Below are 14,546 nucleotides of genomic sequence, written 5' to 3'. Positions count from 1 at the left end.
TGCCTCAGTCCGCCAGCTTCCTTGTCTGCTCTCCTACAACTTCTCCAGCTGCCGAAGCGGTGTTTTTAAAACTTGTCCCTTCGCTGCTCAAACTCCTTCAAATGTCCTGACTTATCACACAGAATCAAAACCCAAGTCCTTACAGTGGCTTTCCAGACCTTACACAGAGCAGGCCTCTGGCTGCCTTCTGACCTCACCTCACACACCTCACTTGCTCTGCTTAGCAACACTGGCCTCTGCTGTTCCAGAACACACAGGGCACACTGCCACCTCAGGATCAGGGCACAAGCTTGGAAACTCTTCTAATTCTCTGTACTGCTTCTTCATAATCTTCTTATCTTTGTGTATATGTCACCCTTCTAGCACCTGACCATTGTAGGTAACACTGCACTATTCATATTCAATACTCCCACCCTCCCTTTAGTTTGCTCCATAGGATTATGGTTCTGTGACTATACTTAATAGCTTACTCATCTGTTTGCTTATTTTCCTCAATTAGACACTCCATGAATTAGGCAGGGATTCTTATTTTTTCACTACTATATCGATAGCACTCACAATAGTATATATTACATTGTGGTTAGGTGCTCAATGAATATATGTCCAATAAATAAGTGAATCAGGGAATAGGTATTATAAGAAAATGAATTTTTTCCCAAAGAACTACAAGTTTATTTTTTCAAACTCCCAGATGTTTAAAAACATCACCTCCAATGAGGTGAACCTATTAGATAGATTTGTAATCCCCAGTTCTCATATATGGAAATCAATGTACCTAAAGTCACTTATGTGGAAGAAGCACAGCTCTAAACAAGATGTGTCTGATTATAAAGTCCACGTTCTCAATCAACACCTCTTAATGCTAAATAGCGAACCTACTATATTCTTAACTCTCTCCTGTATACAATCAGCTGTTTTTCTTCATTGCAAACACTGCAACTACTCTTAAGTAGCCTCTTAACATTTTCTTTGCTAGGACCTAAAAAGAACAAAAATCCCAGTCTTTTAAAACAGTGTCCTGGGTTGCCTGGCTAAAACATCTGACTCTTGGTTTTAGCTCAGTGGTGATCTCAAGGTTGTGAGATTGGGCCCCATGTCTGGCTCTGTGCTCAGCATGGACTTTGCTTCAGTTTCTTTCTCCTTCTGCCTCAACTCCTACTCCCTGCTCCTCTCTCTCAATCAATCTATCAATATTTAATAAAACAATGTCCTAATTTTACCCTCAAGTCAAAGTTTCAGCTATAAGTTTCCTTTTTGCTGTTTGCTGTTTTCACTTCCAGGATGTGTTCTCTGAAGACAGCACAGAAGAAGAAAAAGTAAAATAATCTACTCCCAGCACCACCTTTGTGTATAAAAGGAGATACTAGACAGATGAGCAGAGATGTACTCAAAGACAACTTTAGAGATTGAATAATTACAGTGTACATCCATTACTGCTGTAGTTTATGTACTTATAATTACAGGGCTGAGAGGAAATGATAAAATCATCTTTGGTCAAATGCTCTCTACATTCTGTGAAATCTGATGAATCATTTTTCTAAGCCTCGAATGTTCTATTTGGACATCTCCTGAAATGTGCTAGAGACCAGTTAAATTGGCAAAGTTTTTCCGGTTCTTCTAAATCCTACACTGAATAGTCCCTTCTCATTTTTTATCAATGTGTTTCCCTCCACTGGACTTCCTGCTTCTCATATGCTTAGATGATCCAGGAACCCTATTAAAAAAGAGTAATTTTTTTTTTTTTTTTTTTTTTTTTTTTTTAGTAATTTATTTTATATCCCATTCCTTACACATCAGTTCTTAACTATGATGTTTTGAGCTCGGTGATTCTTTAAGATACATCAGAATGTTGAAAATTCATTAAATGTCTCAGTGGAAATTCTGCTACTGCCTTTAAATCAGAGTGAGCAACATAAATGAAAACTGCTTGTATTTAAAACTAGGTTTTCTCTGTTCTTTGTGTGCTAAAATAAACATAAAATTTGTCACTTTCACTTATTGTAAGTGTACAGTTCAGTGGCATTAGGTACTTTCACATGCAACCGTCACTACTATCCATCTCTAGAACTTCTCATCTTCCCAAACTCAACTTTGTACCCAATAAACACTAATTCCCCATTCTCCCGTCCCTCCAGCCCCTGTTAACCTCGTTCTACTTTGTCTCTACAAACATTCCTGTTCTAGTTACCTCATATAAACAGAAAGACACTATTTGTCACTCTGGGTCTGGCTTTTATCACTTAGCAGAATCTTTCCAAAGTTCGTTCATGTTGTACTAGAATTTCATTCCTGTGTCAGACTGAATAATATTCTATTCTATGTGTACACCACATTTTGCTTATCCATTCACTTGTTGGCCTCTTGATGGGTTGTTTCCACATTCTGGATATTGTGAAAAATGCTGCTATGAACTCTGCTCTCCCTCTCTGAAACATCAAACTATGAAGGTCAACTTTCTTTCATATCAAAGGAACATCACATACCACAGTGAAGAGTTTTCTCTGTAATGGTTGATATGATGTCACTTCTTTTAAAGTCCAAGAACAAGCCATGTTTGGTCTCTGTCCCATTCCACTGCATGGTGCATCAAGAAGAATTCGGTCAAAGGATTCTGGTAAGAATGGAGGGTTTCCTATGAAGAGAATTATAAATATATTTGCTATCTGCCTAGTGGTCTAAAACAGAAAACTCCTGAGATAGAAACAATTATTAGAAATTTAAAAATCATAATCTAGACTACAAAGAAAGACAATTTCTCCTTTCAAGTAGCTGGTAAAATTCATTCCAACATGTGTCAAATGATTAAAAATGTGACTATTACAATTGAGAGTTATTCTGTTGACACCATGCAAATCAAGGCCTAATCAAATAAGATGCTGTATCCCCAATGTCTGGAGCCATGGTTCATCAGAGCTAGGACCTGGAATTAATTCTAGTCCTACTGGGATCCCTGGGTGGCGCAGCGGTTTGGCGCCTGCCTTTGGCCCAGAGCGCGATCCTGGAGACCTGGGATCGAATCCCACATCGGGCTCCCGGTGCATGAAGCCTGCTTCTCCCTCTGTCTGTGTCTCTGCCTCTCTCTCTCTCTCTCTGTGACTATCATAAATAAATAAATTGAAAAAAATTAAAAATAATTCTAGTCCTACTGAGAGCTGACAATTCTCTTGGCAATCCCTACTGCAGACCACCCCAGAAAGGAAGAGCACCTGTTAGGTTCTAGTCAAATCTACTGGTTCTGAGGTTCCTCACTCTCCTTGCTCCTGTGGCCATCAGCAAGGCTATGCTCTAGAGTTAGTCAGATTCTCTCTGCATCCAATCTTCCACAGGTTTCCTTCTGCATTCACTCGAATAACTTTCCATTGACTTCTGAGCTATTTAAGTGTTACTGGAGAAAGTCATGGAACCAAATAGTCTGCTTATATATTTATACCATCTAACTGCAAGCGAGACATTGCTGCCGACTGCTTTCATAAGAAGCCAGTCTACAGTAACCACAGCAATGTTCTGAATATCCTACCAAGATAACCTACTTTTCTCTGACTGCAAACTGTCAGACACGAATGCTTATCAATTTAACTCATCTCAGTCTATAACCACCCTTGCTTTCTTACCTACTGTCTTAGAGTATCTTCTCAAAGTAAACAAGTATTTTTAAGGTTTTTGATACATACTGAAAAAACGCTCTAGAAAGACTATGCCAATTTAGTTCCATTATGATTATACTTACTCTTTCAAAATCTTCACCCAAGAATTATTTTTATTGTTGTTACTATTTTATTGGCCATTTGTATTTTTTAGATAGTCACATTCTTTGTTTTGTCCTTTTCCTACTGAGACTGTTGTCTTTCTCTTTTTAAAAATACTTTATTTATTTGAGATAATGAAAACACGAGCAGTAGGAAGGGAAGAGGGAGAGGCAGACTCCCCACGGAGCAGGGAGCCCAATGCAGGGCTCGATCCCAGGACCCTGAGATCATGACCTGAGCCGAAAGAGACACTTAACCAAATGAGCCATCCAGGTGCCCTGTTATCATTCTCTTATTGATTAAAGGATCTAGAAGGGTAGGTGCTACTTTCTGCAGTGATTAGCTCTAAGATACCCCAATGATCTTTTGCTTTTCCAGTTCAACATCTATTTAACAGATTCCTTACACTAAGTATTTATACTAAATTGTCTCTCCTTAGTATAAATTTATACTGAGTTCTTTCTGTTGAAATACCTTGTTGCTTTTTTTTAAATCCAAATTCCCCCAAGCACAGGTCTCAACAAGTTATTCATTTTCCTGACCAAGTAAAACAAAACCAAAAACTATTCCCGCAGCTACCTAAATCTCTGGAATAGACTTCTGAAACTAACAAATACAGACCATTAATAATGAACAATCTGGCCTCCTCCAGATTGTTCTTCAGCCACATTTCTTAGGACTCCTGCATATTCACCTATGTTAAAAACAAACATGCATCACCCACTGTTACCCAAAAATGTCATGAGCTTTCTTATTTCCATGCTTCTACTAATTCTATTTACTAGAGATGCCCCCTGCACTCATTTCCATTTGTCAAAATGCTGACCACCCTTTCAAGGCCTAACAAATGCCACCCCCTCATCTAAACACTTTTTCCATTGTCCCTCTAAGAAATAGTCCTTCCCTCTGAGTTCGTGTAACACTTGGTATCCTTTTGGATGCATAGTCTTTTTTTCTTTTTTTTTAATTTATTTATTTGGGCAGGAGGGGCGCAGGAAGAGGCAGAGGGAGAGAGAATCCTGCGCAGACTTCATGCTGAGCATAGAGCCCAATGCAGGACTCTCACAACCCTGAGATCATGACCTGAACGGAAACCAAGAGTCAGACACTTAACTGATGGAGCCATCCAGGCACCCCTGGCTGTATATAGTCTTATAGTCCCTTAGTGTTCATGTCTTAGTCCTCCCCAGGTACTGAAAATTTCTTAAAAACCAGGATATCTACAAGCCCACACGATACATTTGTGTGAACTAGGAATAAAGTATCCGCACCTCAGGATTAATATAATATAGTCCTGCACCACAATAAACAGAGCACAGGTTGGAATTCAGCCCCTCAACATATCCCTCAGCCAGGGGCCCTTGGACAGAGCATAACCATGTGCCATGACTGTGACAGGAGTAGGGACAATGCCTCATCACTGAGCTCACTGTTCTTAACAAGTACCATTTTCATAAAAGGTGGTGGATGATTATACAGAAATTAAGAAATTCATAAAAATATTCTAGACAAATGAGACCAAGATCACCAAATGACCTCCAAATGCACCTGGTTCAAAAGAAATTTCTCTTGTTCAAAACTAGAAAGCCATGAAATGAACATTTAAGGCTTATGCATAGTATAAAAGTACCCAAATTTTTATCCATTCAAACCTTTTCCCATAATATATATAATCTTACAACTACCTTTAGTGCTTTCTAAAACTATATTAGTTTGGAATGTTGTATAAGTTGGGAGCAATTTTATGATACAAATAATGAGACTGGGCCAACTTTTGAAATGAGAGCATGGAGACCTTCTCCCCAGTGAAACAACTATAACTGGTAAAAACCGTAACAAAAACAAAAACCACCATTTAAAGTCTCTAGAAGGGCAGCCCGATGGCTCAGCGGTTTGGTGCCGCCTTCAGCCCAGGGTCTAATCCTGGAGTCCCAGGATCGAGTCCCACATCGGGCTCCCTGCATGGAGCCTGCTTCTCCCTCTGCCTGTGTCTCTGACTCTCTCTCTCTGTGTCTCTCATGAATAAATAAATAAAATCTTTTTTTTTTTTAAATAAAGTCTCTAGAAAATGTTCAGGATATACATCAAATGAAGAAACACTTATTAAAGAAAATCTAAGAAATGTGAGTATCTATAGTATCTGAGCCACAATCCATTCCTTCCTTTGCACCAACATCTCTTCTCTTCCTGAAGCTCAGAGTGAAGAGTGATCCATTTCATGTAGGTGCAGCCAAGAACACATGGCTGCCTCTCTCCCTACACTCCCAGGCAAGAAATACAATATTTCACTGGAAGTGACAGGCCTGCCAGCATTTCTATCCCCTCAAGTTCCATGTTGCTAAGACTCAGTTACAGGTTAAGAGCAGCTGAAAATTCTGGGGCTGCCTTCCTCCACCCAGCTCTGAATCATAAATGGGCAGCTCTACCCCAGGCACAGCAAGCTGAGAATACCAAAGCCCAAATGCACTTGCCCCAACCTAACAAAAGAACCTCCAAATATAAAAAGCAAAAACTAGAAGAGAGAAATACACCATTCAACAATGAGTTGGAGATACCTAACATTCAATAATAAAAAGAATAGCCAGGCACAAGATCAAAAAGGAAATAGAACACTTCAACACAAAGGAGACCTGCAGATTATCTATAGAACGTTCCACTGAACAATGGTAGAATATACATTCTTTTCCAATGCACATGGATCATTCTCTGAGAACATTAAGTGAGGCCACAAAATGCAGAAGGAAGAAAATAACAAAGGTTAGGGGAGAAATTAATGAAATAGAGAATTAAAAAAGAGAGATAAAAGATCAACAAAACAAAAAGTTCTTTGAAAGGAGCAACAAAATGGACTAAACTTTAGCTAGACTGACCAAGATAAAAAGGAAAAAGACTCAAAAGACTATCAGGAATTAAAAAGGGGATATTACTACTGTCCTGATGGAAAGAAAAATAATTGAAAAGAAATACTATGAACAACAGTACAAATAATTTAGATGGCATGGATAAATTACCAGTGAAAACACAACTACCGAAAATGATTTAAGAAAGAAAATCTGAATGAATCTATACTACGGAAGAGACTGCATTAATAATTTTTTAAATTTCCACAAAGAAAAGTCCCAGAAAGATATTTCACTGATGAATCTACCAAACATTTAGAAAAGAATAATAATTTTTGATAAAGTCTTTCAAAAACGGAAGGAAAACGAATATTTCCCAACTCATTCTCTGAGGCAAAATTACCCTAATACCAAAACTTGACAAAGGCAGCATATGAAAGTAAACTACAGACCAATATCTCTTATGAATATGGACACCTATACAAACAAACCCCATCTAGCAACATGTGAAAGCAGGATTTATTCCAGGAATCTAAGGCTGGTGAAAAATCTGAAACTCAATCAAATACAGGTAAATGCCACAAGATCACCTCAAGAGACACAGAAAAAGCATTTGACAAAATCCAACCTATCTTATGATAAAAAACACCCAGCAAACCAGGAATAACAGGAAAATTCATCAGCCTGAAAAGGGTTATCTACGAGAAACCTATAGCTACTTTTAAGCCACTTGAAAGAATAATTAGCAATAAAATATGGATGCCTTCTATCACCACTTCTGTTTAAACATTGTACTAGAGGTTCTAGCAAGAACAATTAGGCAAATAATTGAAAAAAACATCTAAATTAGAAAGAAAAAAGTTGAACTATCCTTATTTGTAGATGAACAAAGCTGGAAGACACCCTACTTCCTGATTTCAAAACTTACTAAAAAGCCACAGTAATCAAGACAATCCTTACTAGCTTATAGATAAAATTATCAATCAATGGAAGAGAAATGAGAGTCCAGAAATAAATCCTTACAATTACGGTCAACAAGGTTACCAAGACAATTCAACAAAGTAAAATAGTCTTTCAACAAAAGGTGCTGGGGTAACTGAGTATCAAAAGAAGAAGAATCAAAATCAAGGTGGTTTTGGTTTTTTTTTTTTAAAGATTTTATTTATTTATTTGACAGAGAGAACACAAGCAGGGGGAGCAGCAGAGAGGGAGGGAGAATCAGGCACCCTGCTGAGCAGAGAGACCAATGTAGGGCTCAATCTCAGGACCCTGGGATCATGATTTGAGCCAAAGGCAGATGCTTAACCTACTGAGCCATCCAGGTGCCTTCAAGTTGGATTCTTTCATTACACCATAAACAAAAATTATTTCAAAATCGACTCTAGATCAAGACTTAAGAGCTAAAATTATAAAATTCTTATGGACACCCAAAACATAAACAAAAGAAAAAATAAGTGGACATCAAATTAAAAACTTTTGAGTTTCAGAGAACACCATCAAGAAAATGAATGGACAACTCATAGAATGGGAGAAAATATTTGTAAATCCTATGTCTAATAAAAGACTTGTATCTAGAACATACAGAGAATTCTCACAGCTCAAGAAATAAAAAGACAACCAACTTTAAAAATGGGCAAAGGATGTGACAAGAAGATATAACATGGCCAAGAAGCACATAAAAACATGCTCAACATTTTTAGCCATCAGGGAAACCTGCAAGATAGAAACACAAGTCAAAACCTGGAGACAGTATTCCACACCTACCAAGATGGCACTTAACCAAAGGGACAAGTGCTGGTGAGGATGTGAAGAAACTGAAACCTTCATATACTGCTGGTGAAAATGTAAACTGATCCAGCTGCTTTGCAAAACAGACTGGCAGTTCTGTAGAAAGTTAAGTATCAAGTTACCATATGATCCAGAAATGAAGCCTATGTCCACAGAGAAACTTGTATACAAATGTTCACAGCAACATTATTCCTATAGCCAAAAAAAGGGTAAAAAAAAAAAAAAAAAAAAAGGGTTAACAATCCAAATGTCCATCAAGTGATGACTGGATAAATAAAATGTGGTATTTTCTGTGCAGAATATTATTCACCCATGAAAAGGAGTGAAGTACAGAAACATACCACAACCTGGATAAACCATAAACATCACAGTAAATGAAAGAAACCAGGTTTTTATGACTGGTTATACATACTATATGATTTCATTTATATAAAACATCCAGAATAGGCCAATTTGCAGAGACAGAAAGTAGATTAATAGTTGACTAAGTCTGGGGGGATGGAAATATAAGGGAATTGGGAGTTGAATGTTAATGTATATGAGGTTTCTTTTCAGGGTAATGAAACTGTTCAAAAATTAGATTGTGATCATGGCTATGTAACTGAATAAAAGAACTAGCAAACTGTATACTTTAAAAAATGTGTAAATTGTATGGTACATGAGATATATACTGATACACAACAAAGCTGTTAAAAAAAAGTGAGGTCAGATTATTAAAGATTACAAATTTTCTTTCTGAAGCAATCTTTACTATTTATCCTAGATGTAGAAAAACCACTATTTTTTCCCTTTTAATAAATAATACAGGTGGATATAATTTAAAATTAGGTAAGAAAAAGAGTAATCTTTCAAAAAATCTCTAATAGGACATAAAATGTTTTCTTTGGCATCAAGAATAAAAATTGCTGGGGATCCCTGGGTGGCTCAGCAGTTTAGCGCCTGCCTTCGGCCCAGGGTGTGATCCTGAAATCCTGGGATCAAGTCCCACATCGGGCTCCCTGCATGGAGCCTGCTTCTCCCTCTGCCTGTGTCTCAGCCTCTCTCTTTCTGTGTGTCTCTCATGAATAAACAACTAAAATTGTTTTTTAAAAAAGAAGAATAAAAACTGCTTTCGGGAGGGGCACCTGGGTGGCTCAGTGGTTGAGCATCTGCCTTGGCTTAGGTCATGATCCCAGGATCCTGCTGGTCCCTGGGATCCACAGGGAGCCTGCTTCTCTCTCTGCTTACGTTTCTGCCTGTGTGTCTCTCATGAATAAATAAATAAGATCTTTAAAAAAAAAACTGCTTTGGGGAATGATTTTTAGTACTTACCTTATAAATTAAAAAACAAGTGGATTTTTTTTATAAATCGCATTTGTGAGGGGAAAAGATAGGATTCAGGTCACTCCTTATAAGAAACTAACATTAAAGGTGTAAATAATCTTCATTCCTAATAATGAAAGCCAAACTGAACAACTCTATGAAGGAGTTCAAAACTGAATATTTTCTCCATTAGTTTTTTTTTTTTTTTTCCCGGTATTAAAATCACCTTGCTATACATACATAAAACTTTTAATCATATTAATTCAATTTACAGAATAGGTGAAAAATCACCCTGAAGTAAACTGGCAGAATTATTCTATTTGTGCTCTTTCATTTTCCAAGTCAGTATTTATTCTTTGTCCAGCGAACAATCTATTGTGCATATAAATTAAAAATTTATGATGAAGTATACAAATAATTAAAAACTGAAAAAAATTATGTTTTCCAAAGATGGCTATAACAATACCATCCATCCCACATGCCCTTCAATTTGACATTGACTCTTCTCCCACTAGAGATGGGGTCTAATGTTCCTTCTCCTTTATTTGATTAACAGCAGACCTGATGCTACATGATTTCTGGACAAGGTCATAAAAGGTGATACAGTTTTTGCTCGGGGCTCTTGGGACAGACAACCAACATGGTCTGAGAAAGTACAGTACATGGAGGGCCCATCTGTAGGTGCCATCTGAGAGGCATCATTAGCCTTCAGACAGGAATGTGGTAGACAAAGCTTCTGAGGTGACTCCTCCCTCAGGTACCATGTAACTGCTGCTGCATAAGACACTGAAAGTGAGAACCACTTGAATTCCTAATATTGTGAGAAATAATAATGAAATAACTGTTGTTTTAAGCCAGTAAATGATGGGATAATTTGTTACAACAGCAGTCTATACCAAGAACATAATGTTTAAAAATTAAAACTACCCTGAAACTTGACATTAGTACATAGTGACTGAGTCACTGCATCAATCCTTGCCATCTTATACTACACATCTCCCTTATCCACTCGAGGACTTCAAACTCTTGCAACTTAAAAAGAAAAGAAGAATTTTATTAACTAAAAAGAATTAACTTAGAAAACATGAGAGGGGAAATGGCGGAGTAGGAGGATCTTGAGCTCACCTCATCCCACAGACACACTAAACCACAATGACATCTACTACAACTAATTCTGAAAATCTGAACACTCACAGAACAGATCTTACACATGTAGTCGTAAAGAGAAGGCCAAATCAAAAAGGGTAAGAGGGGTGGAGACAAGGTCAATAACCAAACCCCAGTGTGACTAACCACAAATGGAAGGGACATCACAAACATGGAGGAGGGGATCAGACCCCACAGCTGGTAGCCTCAGCCCTGGGGGACTTACACTGGGAAGATGAGTCCTCAGGATACCTGGCTCTGAAAAATCAGCAGAGCCTAACACTGGGAGCTCTGACAATTAGGCTACCAGTTGATTTTTCAACAGAAATTTTTCAGGACAGAAGAAAGTGGCATGATATGTTCAAGTGCTAAAAGGAAAAACCTACAACCAAGAATACTCTACCCAAAAAGCCATCTTGAAGGAGAAATAGTTTCCTGCACAAACAAAAGTTAAAGGAGTTTATCACCACTAAACCAGTCTTAAGAAAACTGCTAAAAGGAATTCATTAAGAAGAAAGAAAAGACTGTAACTAGAAGAAAATTATGAAAGAAAAACACTTCACTGGTCAAAGCAAACACAAAGTGAGCATAGTAGATTAATCCCTTGTAAAACCAGTATGGAGGTTAAAACACTAAGGTTGTGAAATCAAGTATCTCTATAAAACTTAAGGAGTACAAAAAATAAAAAGATGTAAAAAATGACATCATATAGATAAAATGAAAGAGGAGTGAAAATTTAGTGCTTTCAGAATGTGTTCAACCTAAGTGACCACAACTTAATGTAGACTGTTACAGATAATAGGATGTTACAAATGAATACCATAACCACAAATAAGAGACCTATAACAGGTACACAAAAATAAAGACAAAAGAATCATAGCATAACATACACACACACAAAAACAAAAAAAAAACCCCACCAAACCACAAGGGAAAAGAGCAAGAAAAGAAGAAAGGAACAGAGAAGAACTACAAAAATAACCAGAAAGCAATTAACAAAATGGAAGTAAATACATATCAATAATTACTCATTTTTCTTTAAAGATTTTATTGATTTGAGAGAGAGAAAAAGAGAGCGGCCATGAGCAGGGGTAGGGCAGAGGGAGAAGCAGCAGGCTCCTTGCTGAGTAGGGAGCCTGACCCAGGACTCTATCCCAGGACCCTGGTATCATGATCTGAGCTGAAGACAGATGCTTAACTGACTAAGTCACACAGGTGCCCCAATAATTATTTTAAGTTTAAATAAATGCTCCAGTTAAAAGATACAGGTTACTGAATGAAGAAAGAACCAAGACCCACCTATATGCTGAATTGGAGCCTCACTTCAGACCTAAAGACACAAACAGACTGAAAATGAAGGGATGGAAAAAGATATTCCATACAAACAGAAGCAATAAAAAAAAAAAAAAAAAAAAAAACCCAGGTAGAAACACTTATATCAAACAAAACAGACTTTAAAACAAAGCTCTAATCAGAGACAAATAAAGGCATTACATAATAATAAAGGGATCAATCCAACAAGAGGATATAACAATTGCAAATATCCATCCATCCAACACAGGAATTTGCTTAAATATATGAAGCAAATATTAACAGACATAAAAGGACAATATGACTGTAATATAATAATATACAATACTAGTGGACTTTAACACTCCAATTACATCAACTGATAGGTCATCCAGAAGTTTACAGAGATACAGACCTACCTCAAGAAATGAGAAAACAATCTGACCTTACACCTAAAGGAACAAGGAAATAGAACAAAGCCCAAAGTTAGTAGAAGGAAGGAAGTAAAAAGATAAGAGTGGAAATAAATTGAGACTAAAAAAACAACAACAGAATAGATCAATGAAACCAAGAGCTGGTTCTTTGAAAGGATGAACAAAATTGATACAACTTTAGCCAGACTCATCAAGAAAGAACTCAAATAATAAAATCAGAAATGAAAGAGCAGAAATAACCAACACCACAGAAATAGAAAGGATTACAAAAGAACACTACAAAAAAATTATATGCAAACTGGACAACCTAAAAGAAGTGGATAAATTCCTAGAAACATACAATCTTCCAAAACTAAATCAGGAAGAAACAAAAAATTTGAACAGACTTATTACTAAGCAGTGAAATTAAATCAGTAACCAAAAACTCCCAACAAACAAAAACGTCCAGGGTCAGATGGCTTCAAAGGTGAATTCTACCAAACACTGAAAGAAGAGGTAATACCTATTCTTCTCAAACTATTTCAAAAAATAAAAGAGGAAGAAAAACTTCTAAATTCATTCTAATAGACCAGCATTAGCCTGCTGCCAAAACCAGATAAAGACACTACAGAAAAAGAAAACTGCAGGCAATATCCCTGATAGACAGATGCAAAAATCCTCAACAAAACATTGCCAAACCAAATTCAATAATACGTGAAAGGATCATTCACCATGATCAAGTGGAATTTATTCTAGGGATGTAAGGATGGTTCAATATTCACATACCAATGTGATACATTACATTAACAAGAAGGATGAAAACCATATGACAATCCCAACAGACACAGAAAAACTATCTGACAAAATACAATATCCATTCATGATACAAACTCTCAACAAAGTGGGTTTTTTTTTTTAAGATTTTATTTATTTATTCATGAGAGACACAGAGAGAGAGGGGCAGAGACACAGGCAGAGGGAGAAGCCAGCTCCGTGCAGAGAGCCTGACACGGGACTAGATCCGGGACTCCAGGATCATGTCCTGGGCTCAAGGCAATCACTAAACCACTGAGACACCCAGGGATCCCCAACAAAGTGGGTTTAAGGGAAACATACCTCAACATAATAAAGGCCATTTCTGAAACAACTATCACACTCAATAGTGGAAAAGCTTTCAGCTAAGATCAGGAATAAGACAAGAATGTCCACTCTTACCACTTTTTTTCAACACAATACTAGAAGTCCTAGCACAGTAATCAGACAAGAAATAAAAGGTATCCAAATTGGTAAGGAGGAAATAAAACTGTTACTATTTACAGATGTCATGATAATATATACAGAAAACCCTAAAAACCATAAAAAACCTATTAAAATAAATGAATTGTTACAAAATGTAAAATTAATATACAGAAATCTGTTGTGTTTCTGTACACTAATAGTGAAGTAGAAGAGAAATTAAGAAAACAATCCCATTTACAAATGCACAAAGAAAGAAAAAACACCTAGGAATAAATTTAACCAAAGAGGGGAAGATCTGTTCTCTGAAAATTGTAAGACATCAAGGAAAGAAACTGAAGACAATACAAACATATGAAAGGATATGCCATGCTCATGGATGGGAAGAATATTGTTAAAATGCCCAGACTCCCCAAAGCAATTTAAAGATTTATTGCAATCACAATCAAAATAACAACAGTGCTTTCCACAGAACTAGAACACATAGTACTAAAATTTCTATGAAACCACAAAAGACCTCAAATAATCAGAGCAGGGATCCCTGGGTGGCGCAGTGGTTTGGCGCCTGCCTTTGGCCTAGGGCGCGATCCTGGAGACCCAGGATCGATTCCCACGTCGGGCTCCCAGTGCATGGAGCCTGCTTCTCTCTGCCTGTGTCTCTGCCTCTCTTTCTCTCTCTGTGACTATCATAAATAAATAAAAATTAAAAAAAAATAATAATCAGAGCAATATTGAAAAAGAAGAACAAAGCTGGAAGCATTACAATCTCAGATTCCAATATATAC

General features: G+C 37.1%; 1 protein-coding gene across 4 annotated transcripts in view; it reads right to left on the bottom strand.

The window, feature by feature from the left end:
* The window catches only part of NSUN6 (NOP2/Sun RNA methyltransferase 6), a 57,360-nt gene that overhangs the window by 2,715 nt on the left and 40,099 nt on the right, over nt 1–14,546 (bottom strand). For all 4 annotated transcript variants that reach the window (XM_072825637.1, XM_072825639.1, XM_072825638.1 and 1 more), the window contains exon 9: nt 2,484–2,632. In XM_072825637.1, the coding sequence (XP_072681738.1) occupies nt 2,484–2,632 (149 nt within the window). The remainder of the gene's footprint in view (nt 1–2,483; nt 2,633–14,546) is intronic.

This window comes from Canis lupus, chromosome 5 (genome assembly GCF_048164855.1).
Source record: "Canis lupus baileyi chromosome 5, mCanLup2.hap1, whole genome shotgun sequence".
In the NCBI taxonomy this organism is placed as follows: Eukaryota; Metazoa; Chordata; class Mammalia; order Carnivora; family Canidae; genus Canis; species Canis lupus.
Note: the sequence above shows the minus strand (reverse complement) of the source record. Positions and strands in the feature narration are given on the sequence as shown.